Source organism: Otolemur garnettii, unplaced genomic scaffold (assembly GCF_000181295.1).
Source record: "Otolemur garnettii isolate 467f Iridium unplaced genomic scaffold, OtoGar3 scaffold00027, whole genome shotgun sequence".
NCBI classification, from domain to species: Eukaryota; Metazoa; Chordata; class Mammalia; order Primates; family Galagidae; genus Otolemur; species Otolemur garnettii.
Genome location: NW_003852422.1, coordinates 10604019 through 10618310, shown reverse-complemented (window position 1 = coordinate 10618310; position 14292 = coordinate 10604019). Strand labels below are relative to the sequence as shown.

The following is a 14292-nucleotide window of genomic DNA, read 5'->3' as shown; positions in this document are numbered from 1 at the left end:
GGAAAGTTATGTTTTTCTCCCTTTTAAATGCACTTTAAGTACTACAGCTAAATTATATGGTTGAAGGACATTATAGTGACGTCTCTGTTGGAAACGTTTTTAAAATTTGATCCATTTCCTTTGTGATGATATCGTAAAGACCCTCCTATGTCTGTCCATGCAGCGGAGAGCAGCAGGTGGATTAAGTTCGTTCCAAAGCACTCAGCCTCGTTTATGAGCCCCCGAAGCAGCCGGGATTCTGACTGGCGCTCTTATTTATTATTTTGAATGCTGACAGTTCATGTTCATGGCAGAGTCCTCTCTGTGCTTATTGACGTTCACAAATGAAAAGGCTCTGCTTTGCTGACTACTTCATTGGTAATTTAATCGTCCTAATAACTTTCTTTACAGGAACTGGATTTTGAAGCCAAAACGAGTTACACACTACGGATAGAAGCTGCGAATAAAGACGCTGACCCTCGTTTCCTGAGCCTGGGGCCGTTCAGCGACACCACGACCGTGAAGATCATCGTGGAAGACGTGGACGAGCCCCCCGTGTTTTCCTCACCCCTGTACCCCATGGAGGTGTCAGAAGCTACCCAAGTGGGGAATATCATCGGCACCGTGGCTGCCCATGACCCCGATTCTTCCAACAGCCCCGTGAGGTAAGAGCTCATTGCAGCCCTTTCCTGCAGCTTCCTTCACGCCAGTGTGCCTTCACTCACCTCTCGGTTTTCGTGTTAAGATGCTTTCTGTTCTTGGCACGTAAAACCCATTATATGCACATAGCACGGGTCACAGGAGCAGAAGTGGAGCCGGATCGGAGCTACGCGGCTCTTTACTAAGGCAAGGTGGGCATCCAAGGCCATTATTCCATAGCCTTATCGTGGGGCTTCCCTTGTTACCCACAAGCCACAGCTGACGTTTCTATTCAATTAAACAAACCGTGTTCACAAGTGAAATGATGGGGGTCCTGGCTGCAGGATCAATGCCCATGTCAGAAAACTAATTGCATCAACCATTTCCGTTAAAGAGTAACTTTTAAACAAGTTTTTATTTGGTCTACTTGGACCATATATTGTTTCCACTTATCCAAAGAAAATAATACTTCATTTATGTATAAAGGCTACAAAAAATATTCTTTTAGTAGTTTTGTAACTAGATCAGACACATTGTTAAAACCAAATAATATCTTTAGGACTAACACAAGGAGGATATGTAAGGATTTCAAAATATGCAAACGCTCCATTTTGCAGTTTATGTATAATATGTAATCCAAAATCTATACGTTTGTTTGTGTGTATGCAAGTGTTCATGTGTGAATGTGATCCTTATTTTTCTGAGTTACTATTACACATAGAATATACTTGAAGGGAAATGTGTATTGTAGTATATGTCTTAATTTAAATTCATAAGAAGCTTTGGTTTTCAATGTGAAGAATTGATTTTGATTACAAAGTAATCAATGCAAAATATAGCAATATTTTGCATTTTACAATGCAAAAATAGCAATATTTGTTTTATATTCACCTATAGTCAACTTATAAACTAACCATAGACTTTAGATTTAAATGAACTTTAACAATGGTAAATGTTTTTGAGCTAAGTCTTTACTTTGGCTACATAGGGTCATGAAAAGTATTTATAATTTAGACAATCATTCTTAGTTAAGAAAAGCCAGTAATGTTCCTTTCTTCCCAAAGTAATATATTGATTTCTTCTATATATAGGATGACCATAAAGTCCATGTGCAATTTAATATTTGACCACCTTGTATATGTAAACATTTAAAACTTTAATGTTTAAAAAATAATTATACAAATAGTTAAGTTGTGCCTTCTTTTTCTTTTCATTTTCCTAGGATCAAAAGAACCTAATACAGAAATGTTATGGATAATTTTTATTTTAAAATGCAATCATACTTACTATTTTGCTATCCATATATACAAACCTTTCAGGATATACGGGGCTAACTATGCTATTTGCAATGTGGTGATAATAAACCATGTGTAAGCTTATGCTTTTCTGGAGACTGGAATATCCATAAACCACAAATGTGCCAGGTAGAATAAGCCTCCTCTTCTCCCTTGTAATAACTCAACCTTCATTATCAAAAATGTTCCCTTACTAGAACATTTAGACTTTAGACTCTCCTATCCAGTCTCACTAACTCAGGCAAACTTGAATTAGGTTTTGTTATGGCATTTCGTCTCTCAGTAAAATAGTCTTCTACATCCATGAACAATCAGCACTGGCACGATTATAGGCATAGATTAGCTACTTAGGGTACCTCGTCTATGCTAAAATAATTTAGTAGGGAAAAAGACATATTTTCATGAAGTTGGAGATATGAAGAAAGACAGAGAGCACCTTAAAATACCTTATACTTCAGTTCTAAAGTGAGTGAGGAGCCGAGTGCAGCACACACCTGTATTCTGGCCACTCAGGTGGCTGAGGCAGGAGCACCACCGGATACCAGGAGGTCCAGACCACAGCGTGTGATGGTCACACCTGTGCATAGCTGCTGCTCACTTGGGCAACATCGCAAGACCTCTTGTCTAAACACGAATAAAATAAAATGAGGGCATTGAGAGAATTTTCATTGACTGCACTGGTAGTTTTATCTTGTTCTTATTTCATGTGTGTCATTCTGAAGCCTTTCAGAGAAATTTTTTTTTTACTTTTTTATAATATTTTGCTTGAAAAAGATAGTATTATGTAATAATTTGTGGAACAAGGAGGAAGAGAAGGCCCAAGTGGGCAGTGTCATGAATCAGAGGGAGGTGAAGGGCTATTCTCTGAAGCACAGGGATAGAGTAGGTCAAAGACCAAAGTCCCGAATTTGCAGGTCAAGGTCTCTGTTCTCTTTATCAGAGAAAGAATAGCTGGTCGCCATTATAATTCTACCTGTTTTCATTTTCTATTTTTTTTTTCCAAAGAACTGGGGCTGTCAGGAAAAATTTATATATTTAGTATGTGTTTTATTTATTCATTTATTTATTTATTTTTATTGTTGTTGTTACATGGCTAAATTGCTTAGTTGGAGAAGTCTACATTTTTTACATACCCATCACCTGGAAGTGTATGTTGGACCCAATAGGTAATCTTTCTCCCTGCGTGCCCGCTCACCCTCCCCTTTCCGAATCTTCAGAGTCCATTAAGTGACTTTGTCTGAACATGCAAACCCATAGCTTGGCGCCCCATCATAAGAGAGGACATTCAGTATTTGTCTTTTCTTTGTTTTTTGTTCTCTTCCCACATGATCCCTACTTTGCACAGAACTTTTTAGTGTGTACCCACTCTACTAAAGTACAACCAGAGACTGTCTAAGTTCTTCTGTAGGCACTGCCCCTTTCCTCCAAAGGAGATGAGGCGGTAACACCACCATTAGAATGTGGCCTTTTTGACTGTTTTACAAGTGTATGAGACGTACATGTAAACATGAAACAAAGCGAAGCCCCCGACGGCCCAGAACATAGTGTCATCATGTCATGTCCTCTTTGTACTTTGCCCCCACACCGATGGCCAACCTTGGCCCCCGTTTTATGTACACTCTGCTCTTCTCCTCTCTCATATTGAAACTAAAACTGCAACCAAAGCCGAAGGTGGAAATTAGATGATTTTTGAGACTACATGGTTGGAAGCAATAACAAAAAAGTTTTCTTTGTAAAACGAAAGTGGGTAACGGAGGAGAAACACTTTTCTCTCCCCTGTTATTTTTTAATTCATTGTCTATGATCTCATGTGCATGTTGGCCCTGAATACTAAATATCAGGCTTTATCTTTTCAACTTCCCTTGTGTGTTCCTCATCTAAGATTGTACAAACTGCAGGAGCAGCCTCGGGTCTAGAGGGTGCCGGGCTGTTGTCTCAGGGCAGCACTGGCAGACCACTCAAGGACTCCACATACATTTATGAAGAACTGGCTTTGTTCAAGACTCCAAGGGAAATGCTGATAGGAGAGCAAAGATAAATAAAACATTTTCTCTGACCTCAAGGAACTTAGGATCTGGATGAAGTAAGAAGGTCCCACAGAAGTTCAACAATAGGAGGGAGGGAAACTGCCAGCACTGTCTGGAACGTGGCAAATTGTGAGATGACTAATAAACTCCCTGAGTTAACCAGCCATGAGGCTGCATTTGAAGGAGTGACAGCATAAGTGGGGCGTTGGGGGATGGTAGGGTTTGGACAAGCCAAAAAAATTATGCAAAGTGTGTTTACGTTTTATGTAGTTATACCCTAAGAGTCCAGCCTGCTAAATAATGAAATCAGAACATTCATTTCTGTAGGCAGCACAGCAAACCCAAATTCCCTATGCTAAAGATAGCCAAGAGTTGAAACATGATGATGTTACAAATAAGATCAGATATGAAGACAAGCGAATAAAAAATAATAAGCACCATTTTCAGCATCTCTAACAAGTCGAGGAATATATTTATATTTATGTACAAGGATTCTGGGATAATATTAATCTGTGGGCTCATTGGCATTCCGGTATTATATGTCCTCAGATAAAAATGATAATATAGAATCAGAAATTACATTGTGTAACGTGACTAGTCTGGATACATTCGGGGTATTTGAATAATTTGGTGTGTACTTTTTAAGCTGCCTATATACTTAAATGTATTTGTGCATATGAAATTTAAATTATTTGTGAATATCTTGATTTTATAGTAAATGTAGTGAGCCAGTAACATACAGAAAAACACTATTAGCAATAAAACTAATTTAAAAAGTAGCAGAAATCAATTTTGTGAGAAGTGCTCTATTTCAAAATTCTGCTCATATTAACATAACTACCATTAAAAATGAAAAAAAAGTGAAACATTTAGGTATGGTGAAAACATAAATTTTAAATTTGTTTTTGTGAGGCTCTTGTACTTACTATTTAGAGATAATTTCAAGAAATATTAAATAGGAAATGTCTAATTTCTTTAAGTCACTTAGCCAGTTCCATATCTCATTATATTGGTCTAGAATTGAAACCCTACTTTCAGCAAAGATCTTCTGAGTGGACTTTTTGGAAGACTCCAGGTAAAGACAATTTGTTGACAATTTAATTTTTCCTTATTTTTCCCTCATGGTATTTTCCACATCTAAACTGCTTATTGAAAGTCAACTTAATAAGGAATTCAAAAATTCAGTCTTTTTTGGTATAAAGCATAGAAAATTATGCATTGGGTTGAGAGATTAGGGATCTAATACTCATTTTTCCTGTACTGTTCTCTTAATATTATTTGCAGTCAACAAAAATTGTTCACAATTAACTGAATACAGAAATTTACTAAAATAAATAGGTGTAACTCACAGAATTAAAGGAAAAGTCGAACAGCCAGTCTTCAGAAAAGAAGGAGTAAGGTTCCTCTCCACCTCTGAGTCCCTGCAGAAGTGGGCAGCTGGAACGAATCTCCTCTCTTTTCTTTCCTTGTGGCTCTCTAGTTGCGATTTCTTAAAGTTTTTTTTTCCTCTCTGGATATATGTGACAGTCTCTTATCCAGAACATTCTGGGCATCCCGATTGTGGTTATTATCAAGATTGCATGAGAATGGGAAGGTTTACATCCTCAAAGGAAAATTGAGTTGCCGTCTTCAGAAAAGGAGAGGGGATAAGGACGCAGACAGAGGACCTGCTCTCCCCAAGGACGGAACGCAAGGGTTTATTTTGAAGTTATTCCTCATTAAGTCCCAGTAAAACAAACCATTGTTTTTCCTATGTTTGAATAAACATATCCCTGGCTACTTAGTTAGCAAATGTGGTACGAGGATTTTAATGAGGCCTGTATCAAACCTGTGCAATCCTTACAGCAATGTGCACACATACATGCACACGCACACATATGCACACTCACACATGCACACTCCCATGCATGCACACATACACATACACTCACACACATGCACATACATACATGCACACATACGCCCACAAACTTCATAATAGATTATGATTTGAATTCAAAGGACTCAGATGTTTCCACAGTTTAAATTTTTTCACATTTATTTATTACATTATCTTTTGCTATTTTTGGAGTACTATTGATACATTTGTGTTAATCTAACTCACCTGCACATTCCATTTGTAAATACTGATGTGTAAATTGATAGCTGGTGATAAAAAAATTCTACCTGTAAATATGAAGAAAAGCATTTGAATTAATCTCCATAGCTTGTCAAATAGCAGCAGTGATGCTATCCAACACTTTTTAGAAATTCACTTTGTAACATACATACAGAACACTGCAGATACACGGATAGGGAAGTGTCGTCCCAGCGCTCTAACTAGCCGTAGAGGAGCTGTTACATGAAAATTCATTTAGAAACTCCAAGGTTAAGTCTGGAAATGAGAAATCATCTGGCAAAACTTCCTTATGTTGCAGATGAAGAAGCAGAGAGTACAAATGGGGACTGCAAAGCCCCAATTAGTAGAGCAGGTGAGTGGCAGGGCCATAGCTACAAACATTCGTCTGTTAATTCTCAGTCTGTGGTTCCCGGCATGTAGTACAAAGAGCACTGGGCAAACTCCGGGTGTCACATACACTTCAAGCTTGCTTAGGAAGGTATGACATCTGATATAATTGGAAAGGCTTGCTGCTGCAATTCTAATGGTTTTTCTTCAAGGAATAGAAGGACTGAAATAATTGGAAAGGAAGAAATATAGGCGGACAGAATGACCAACATGAGGAAAGGCATAGAGATGGGGAAATGGGGACATGCCTATTTTCATTTATTGATGAACCCATCAGTTTGATTGGCTAGTAGTTTACATAGGACAGTGGAGGGGGGAAATGAAAGGAAGCCGAATCACAGAATTTCCGGTGGCAGGAACTCAAAGTTTACTTACAGCCAATGCAATATGCTGGAGAGACGGCCCAGCTAATACTTAGTCATCCCCCAATTCCCAACCTCAACTCAGTACTGAAATACAGCGGTAACAATCACAATACCTGCTTGATTAGTTAGAAATTGTGCTCAGCTAGTACTTGTAGAAATAAAGCATAACACTAATGTCTTACGTTTTTCTTTTTGTTTGTTTGTTTGTTTTGAGACAGAGTCTCACTATGTCACCCTTGGTGGAGTGCAGTGGCGTCACAACTCATAGCAACCTCAAACTCTTGGGCTCAAGCGATTCTCTTGCCTCAGCTTCCCTCGTAGCTGGGACTACAGGCGCCCGCCACACGCCTGGCTATTTTGTTTGTTTGTTTGTTTAGCAGGCCCGGCTGGGTTTGAAACCCCCAGCCCCAGTGCACGTGGCTGCCACCCTAACCACTGAACAACAGGCGCCCAGCCAAAACTAACGACTTACTAAGGAGAAATACGGAGCTGTGCTCAAGGACTGATACTTGGCAATATAATGTCATCAGAGGCCGTGGCTGCTTCTTTTAAGCTCTTGCCACTGCATATTTACAGACTGGGTCCTGGATCTCTTTCCTTGGTGTTTGTGTCTCATGTAAGAGGAAAGGAAAAGGCAAAATTCAAATACCAAGTAAATTAGCAACTGTTTCTCATTCCGTAAGGAATTGTTCAACAACTAGACTCATTCAACAAACTTACTTTGCACCTGATTTTCTAAAACTTCAGTATGGGGACAGCACATCTGCAGGAGAGCACAGCAGACCCCTCCCATCTTTGTCAGCTTGGACACACGGCTGCCTCAAACAGAAGCAGGGATGTGAGGCTTGCAAATAAAGCCTCTGCCACACATGACCCCTCACATGTTTGTTTGGGAATTAGAGAAAAAAAGGCAAATGTGTTTTAAATATTCAATACATTCTGAAAACGGGAAAGTTCAGAAGGCAGGATAGTCTGGGGGAAAGGTTGATCAATTTGCTTTTAGATATATTGAGCTTGAATTAAAGATGATGCAGGCATCTGTACAGCAGGTTACACAATCTCAGGAACAAGTCTGAGGCTACATATTAAGGTACAGAGCTGTCTGCATGATAAGTGGATAAAGTACAGGCTGAACTACTGTTACTGCAAAAATACGGGCGTGATGTCTCTAATGGGTCTCTCCAACACACACTTAAAGAAAGTGGTTTGCACTGTGATTTTGTGGTGTAGGCAGAAGCTAGGGAATTGTGAGTCCACACAACTAACAGCAACAGAAGTTGCATTGCAGTTAACCTTGGTTCATGGTTAGGAAATGACCTGTCCTCATGCTTCCAGTTCAGCCTGCAGGTGACACAGGCAGTAGTATTTGTCAGTCCTCAAGCTAGTCTATCCAGAACTTCAAACAATAGTTTTCTCCATTCCTCTAAAAGAGCCTTTCTTCCCAGATTCCAAGACAGAGATAGTTCACACTGCTCATTCTTAAACTAACAAACAAACAAAAACTAAGCACAGAGGCTCACCCCTGTAATCCCAGCACTCTGGGAAGTTGAGGTGCGTGGATCCCTTGAGCTCAGGATTTTGAGATTAAGCTGAACAACAGTGAGACCCTGTCTCTACTTAAAATAGGAAAAAATTAGCCAGGCATGCGGCGGTGCTATAGTCCCAGCTACAGGAGGCTGAGGCAGGAGAGTCGTTTGGACCAGGATTTTGAGGTTGCTGTGAGCAGCCTATGATGTCGCAGCACACTAGCCTGGGCAACAGAGTGAGATGCTGTTTCCAAAAAAAGTTTTCTAAAGATCTGGTAAATTTTCTTTATTTTCTTGGCTAAGAAATTATTACTCTTGGTTAACTTCATACAGTAGCCAATGCTTCATATATCAGCTCCAGGTTGTTGCATGTCCAGGGGACCAATATAAAATAAGCAATGCCTTAAATACTGGACTTTGTCATTAAGAAATGTAATAATAACGACTTTGGGATAGTCTGTCTGCTCCTTGGCCTTGGCAGAGTCTCCCGTCTCTTAAGTCAATATTCTGTTCTGTCTCCAGGCTTGCCCTTCCTTCATTATTCTCTAGGACAGGTTACCATTTTTAAAAACTATTTGTTTATGTATTTCCTGAAACAGAGTGTCACTTGTAGTTGTTCAAGAATGATTGTTGACTGTATAAGTGAAGGAAAGGAAGACATGAGGAAATCATAAATGACAAATTACCACATATGTTACGTATCTTACCATATGTAACTGTGTGTATCCATAAGGCTGTACTATTGAGTGAGATCTAAGTGGAATTGCAGCTATTAACAAATGGATTCAATTTATAAGTGTAAGCAGCAAAGTTTATAATTTATAAATAATAAATATTTGAATTATGGAAACTTTGGTTACCCATATTTCTTCCAAACATATAGAGCTTTCAGTTATAACTACATCATTAAATGATGAGTCATTTTTCTATGAGGTGAACAGTAGCTGAAGACATTTGACATCGTAAATGCATTCAGTGATGTAATATCCCTTTTTCTAATACTGGGATCTCTGAGACTGTTATAATAGCTGGAGGTGTTTTACTCATGCACTTTAACATTGTGGGGAATTATATGAACTCAATTAGACAGACGTATTTCCAATTCAAGGACTTTTTGCTTTTAAAGTCTAGATTCTGCTTTTTCATGAATATATGAAGATTGTCATAGTTATTAATGTAGAGATTTGACAGAATGAACAATTCAGGGTTATATGTTGATTCAGTTGCTATATGTATGCATGGGTATTAGGTTATAATTCTCTTATTGGACATTCATATCAATTTTCTATACTCATTAGATAAAGCCTACATCCAAGTAAACATGTATACTGCCTACATAAAGATGTATATATGTGTAGTATATATGTGCATGCATATAATCCTGTTTTGTTTTGTTTTTAAGAGACAATGTCTCACTATGTTGCCCTTGGTAGACTGTCATGGCGTCACAGCTCATAACAACCTCAAACTCTTGGGCTCAAGAGATTCTCTTGCCTCAGCCTCCCAAGTAGCTGGGATTATAGGCACCCACCACAACGCTCAGCTATTTTTTGGTTGCATTTGTCATTGTTGTTTAGCAGGCCTGGGCCGGGTTTGAACCCTCCAGGCCAGGTGTATATGGCTGGCGCCCTACTCACTGAGCTACAGGCGCTGAGCCATACATAGAATCCTGTTTTAAGTAAACATACTCTACCCTGTCTCTTACATTAAATGCAGCTATCAAACCCAGATTGAATACAGCTACTCAAGACGCTTCAAAGCACAGATTAGCAAGCAGTTTGAGGAAGAAGGTCACTATGAAAATTATTTCAAACCTGGGATGAGTTTACTATTACTTTTCCCCTACCATTCCTTGCCTTAAAGTAGAAGATGAAACAATATTTGCAAATCCATAGCAAGCTGAATATATAAAGTAATAAAATAACAGCAGAAATAAATATATTTGGAAACATATAATAATAATACAAAAATCAATGAAATCAGAAGCTCATTCTTTGAACAGTCCAAAACATGAATAAAACTCTATAAACACTGACAGAAAAAAATGTTCACAAACACATTATAAATATTAGGAACAGAAGAGGAAGTATCATCACAGATTGTGCAATCATAGAAAAGAAGATAATAGTATACAATGAATAGATTTGCCAATGTAAATTTATACTTTACATGAAGCTTGACAATTTAGATGAAATGGGCCAATTTTTCAAGAAGTGTACACTTTGAAAACACACCCAACATGAAATAGATAACATGAACAATTCCCTATTAAATAAAATTAAATATGTAATTTGAAACTTTCTGATAGAGGAATATTCAAACCCAGATTTTAATAAATGAACACGTAAGCATCTCCATGTATGTTTGTCATATATCCATTTGAATATTTTAAAAAATGGGCACAAAAGTAGAATAAATCTCAGTCATCGCATTGAGTGAAAAGTCCCTAAAGATTAGGTTCTGCCTGATTCCCTTTACATGATATTCTCCAAAAGATTTAATTATGGTGTTGGCTACCAGATCAGTGATTGTGAGGGCTTAGTGGTTGGAGAGAATTTGTTTAACAACTACATAAAGATAGCACAAGAATGTTTTGTGGTGATAGAACATTCTGTCTCCAGGTATTAGTACTGTTGCATAAGTCATGTGTGCGTTAAAATTCATAGAAGAGAACACAAACAAAAAAAATCAACTTTCCCGTTATTTCAATATTAATAATAAAATAAGATTTTAAAATTGTGAATTACCTCTTTTGATAATCGTTTAAAGGGATGTATAAATCCGTTCCTTTAGATAGCCTCACGTTAAACTCTGGATCAGGAATGAACATTGGAAGGATTTTTAGTGAGCATTCTTTTTGTTTCGACTTCAGTTTCAGAAATGGTACAATGAACAGCTTCATAAAACTCCCTGATGAATTCACACCTGTCATTTGTTCTTTGTTGATAAAGTATATTGAAGCCGCTGTGTAGCATATCATCTCTCTGTGCTATGTGATTTTTTTACAAAACCTATTAGCTTTGTAAGTCACTGAGTTTGAGGTATTACAATGCATCAGGCACACACACAGACGTGATCATTGTGAGATAAGTGAGGTTACTGAGGCACATTGATATTGAGAAGCCGTCACTAGCATCGACGGATTGTAGGTCTTTATCAGGATCAAAAATTGCTGGAGGAGAAGATGGTGGACAGAGAGTAAGATTCTTCAAGTAGTTTTCACCAGTAGTTTGTATATAAGAACCGATAAGCTGGAGGTATGTTTATAAGAATCCATGACTAAACTGGGACAGAGGAACAGATCATTGGAATCAAAGGGGCATGGATGTGAGATGTCAACCTGATGGATCATGGGTGGGTTTAAATCAGTTACTAATTATCATGCCTAATATGGGGGTGCGTGTTAGTTTTTCTGTTTGTTCTTTTGTTTAAGTTTTGTTTTTAAATGAGATTCTTCCTATCACCCTACTAGAAAGAGAGTAAGGAGAATTCAGAGACGATCATTAATGAAGGGAGGATCAATTTTGTATAAGACAATTAATAATAAGCAATAAGAATACAAGTGGAGCAGTAATTTGTCACTGATGTTTGGATTGCAGGTGTTTTGAGTAAAGGCCTTTACATACCCATGCAACTTTACATACCCATGCAACATACCCATGCAATTTTAGGTCTTCTACTTTGAAACAAGTCTATAGAACCCTGATCAAGGCCCCTGAGTGAAGGGTACCAAAACCAGAGAGAGTTAAAACCAGGGGTGTCATCAAAGCATAAGATGTTCGGAAGTCTAGCAAATGAGCAAGATCCGCAGGCATTTCACCTTGGAGGGATCTATAACAAAGACGGAGCTACTAAATCCATTGAAAATGATTTTCAGGAGCTGAAATAATAATGATGATGAATTCCAAGCTATGAAGACGCTGTGAAGATACTATACTGTGGTATTTATTTCATATCATCCGACAGGAGAGCAAGCAGATTAGTGGCATACAGCTTGTGAACCATCTATTATGGGGGTAACATTTCCCACAAACTCTGTATTTATGTTACTAACAGGACAGGTCACAAAGTCAGCAGGATTGCGTGACTGGCTACACAAGGAATGAAATAATTTTGGCAAATTATAATACGCACACAAATATTGCCTTTTTTAAATGTCCAATTAGGTATTCAATTGACAGAAACACAGACTTGGAGAGATACTTCAATATTGATGCCAACAGCGGAGTCATCACAACTGCCAAATCTCTGGACCGAGAGACAAATGCTATTCACAATATCACAGTCCTTGCCATGGAGAGCCGTAAGTTGTGAGGTTTCAAACTGAATTAGGAGGGGGGCAGAGAGAGTGGAGGACAGCTTGTCATGAGGTTTATGAATTCAACTTAAATTATCATATTCGCTTATCTGAGCTGACAGAACTTGAAAATCACAAACTTCTAAACTTTGAAATGTGTTTACCGTCATTGGCTTTCAATGCTAATATTTACAAAAGTAATGAAAAGAGATGACTAAAAATAATGAGTCTGAATTATCTTCGGAGTGCCTCTTGCTGGTTTTTGGTCATAATTCCTATATCTTATTTATACTGCTATGGAATTGGTGAAAAGCTAAAAGAAATAATAGCAGATTGATCCCCAGCTAATATAGACATCCAGATTTGAATATTCTGATACTGAATTAATTTTAGTCCCTGTAATAAAAGTGTTGAAAAGGATGCATAATTAGGTGTACATCTGCATATGCTATATTTTAATGTACATGCATATATAACACATTTGTTTATAATAGAAATGTATATTTATACAACTATGAGCTCAAGCATCAAAGATATTGAAATTTATGGCTTACTATTCATTCTTCTTTCAGCAATATTCTCATCAGGGACTGAAAAATACTGTATATAAAAATACTTATCAGAGACTAAAAAATACTACATATATGTAAATACTACATATATATGTATTCATATATATACATACAGTGTGTGTGTATGTGTTTGTGGATACACACACATTTACACAGAAACATACACATAAATATGTATATTTGGATCAGTTTATCTGTAGAGCACTTTAAAGAACAGAGTCTAGATTTCATCTGGGCAGTGACGTTTTACTGTTAGAATTGTGCTTTGGAAAGGTAAATATTTTTCATTGATTCTGAATGTTTCTAATATAAGTTTCCAGATTGAAACGGAAGCAGAATAGCAGCTTTTCTATCAGAACAAGTGATGAGACATGTTTCTTATTTATTAGAGAATCCATCTCAAGTAGGAAGAGGCTACGTGGCCATAACCATCCTTGACATTAATGACAACGCGCCTGAATTTGCCATGGACTATGAGACCACAGTCTGTGAAAATGCCCAGCCAGGGCAGGTGAGAGTTTTCTAAGACATCTTGCTTCTAGTTTCTGATTTTTTACAAAAAACATCCAGTAGCATTTGCCTTTGAAATTCTTCCAGCTTTAAGATAAAATATAATCAGCTTGTTTCAGCAAAGCCAATACTTTGATGTGTAGCATGAACTAATATTAAAGGAACTTTCAAATTTTAGTTTAATTGGAGTGATGAAAACTCCTCAGGAAGAAAAGGTAAATATTGTAAACGCCCTGTTCCTTGGCTAACGGCTGGGAGGCTGGGATTTCTTTAAGGAGAAATACAGTCGATTAAGCTTCATCCGGCTGCTTCCCGCAGTACACAGCAGGGTGTAAATGTCTTCAAGTTCTAGGACTTAAGTGCAGTTCAATCTGAGTTTGGTTTCTTCACCCACTGTTTGTTGTTTCGTATGTTTACTGGGATGCCTAATCAGTCAGTCCAGCTGATTTCTTAGGTTCACAAAAGTAAATTCAAACGTGAACTTTGAAAAGGGCAGGATCTGTTTTTCATAGCCCCTGTGTAGATTGAGTTCATAGTAATACAGCCCTTCCTTTCCCCTGGCTCATTCAGGAACAT

At 37.8% G+C, this 14292-nt stretch overlaps 1 protein-coding gene across 1 annotated transcript in view; it reads left to right on the top strand.

Annotated features, from left to right (window-relative positions):
* CDH7 (cadherin 7) overlaps positions 1 to 14292 on the top strand; it is a 119162-nt gene that overhangs the window by 88732 nt on the left and 16138 nt on the right. Inside the window, exons 7-9 of the mRNA XM_003788408.3 lie at positions 391 to 644; positions 12504 to 12640; positions 13596 to 13717. Of these exons, the coding sequence (XP_003788456.1) occupies positions 391 to 644; positions 12504 to 12640; positions 13596 to 13717 (513 nt within the window). The remainder of the gene's footprint in view (positions 1 to 390; positions 645 to 12503; positions 12641 to 13595; positions 13718 to 14292) is intronic.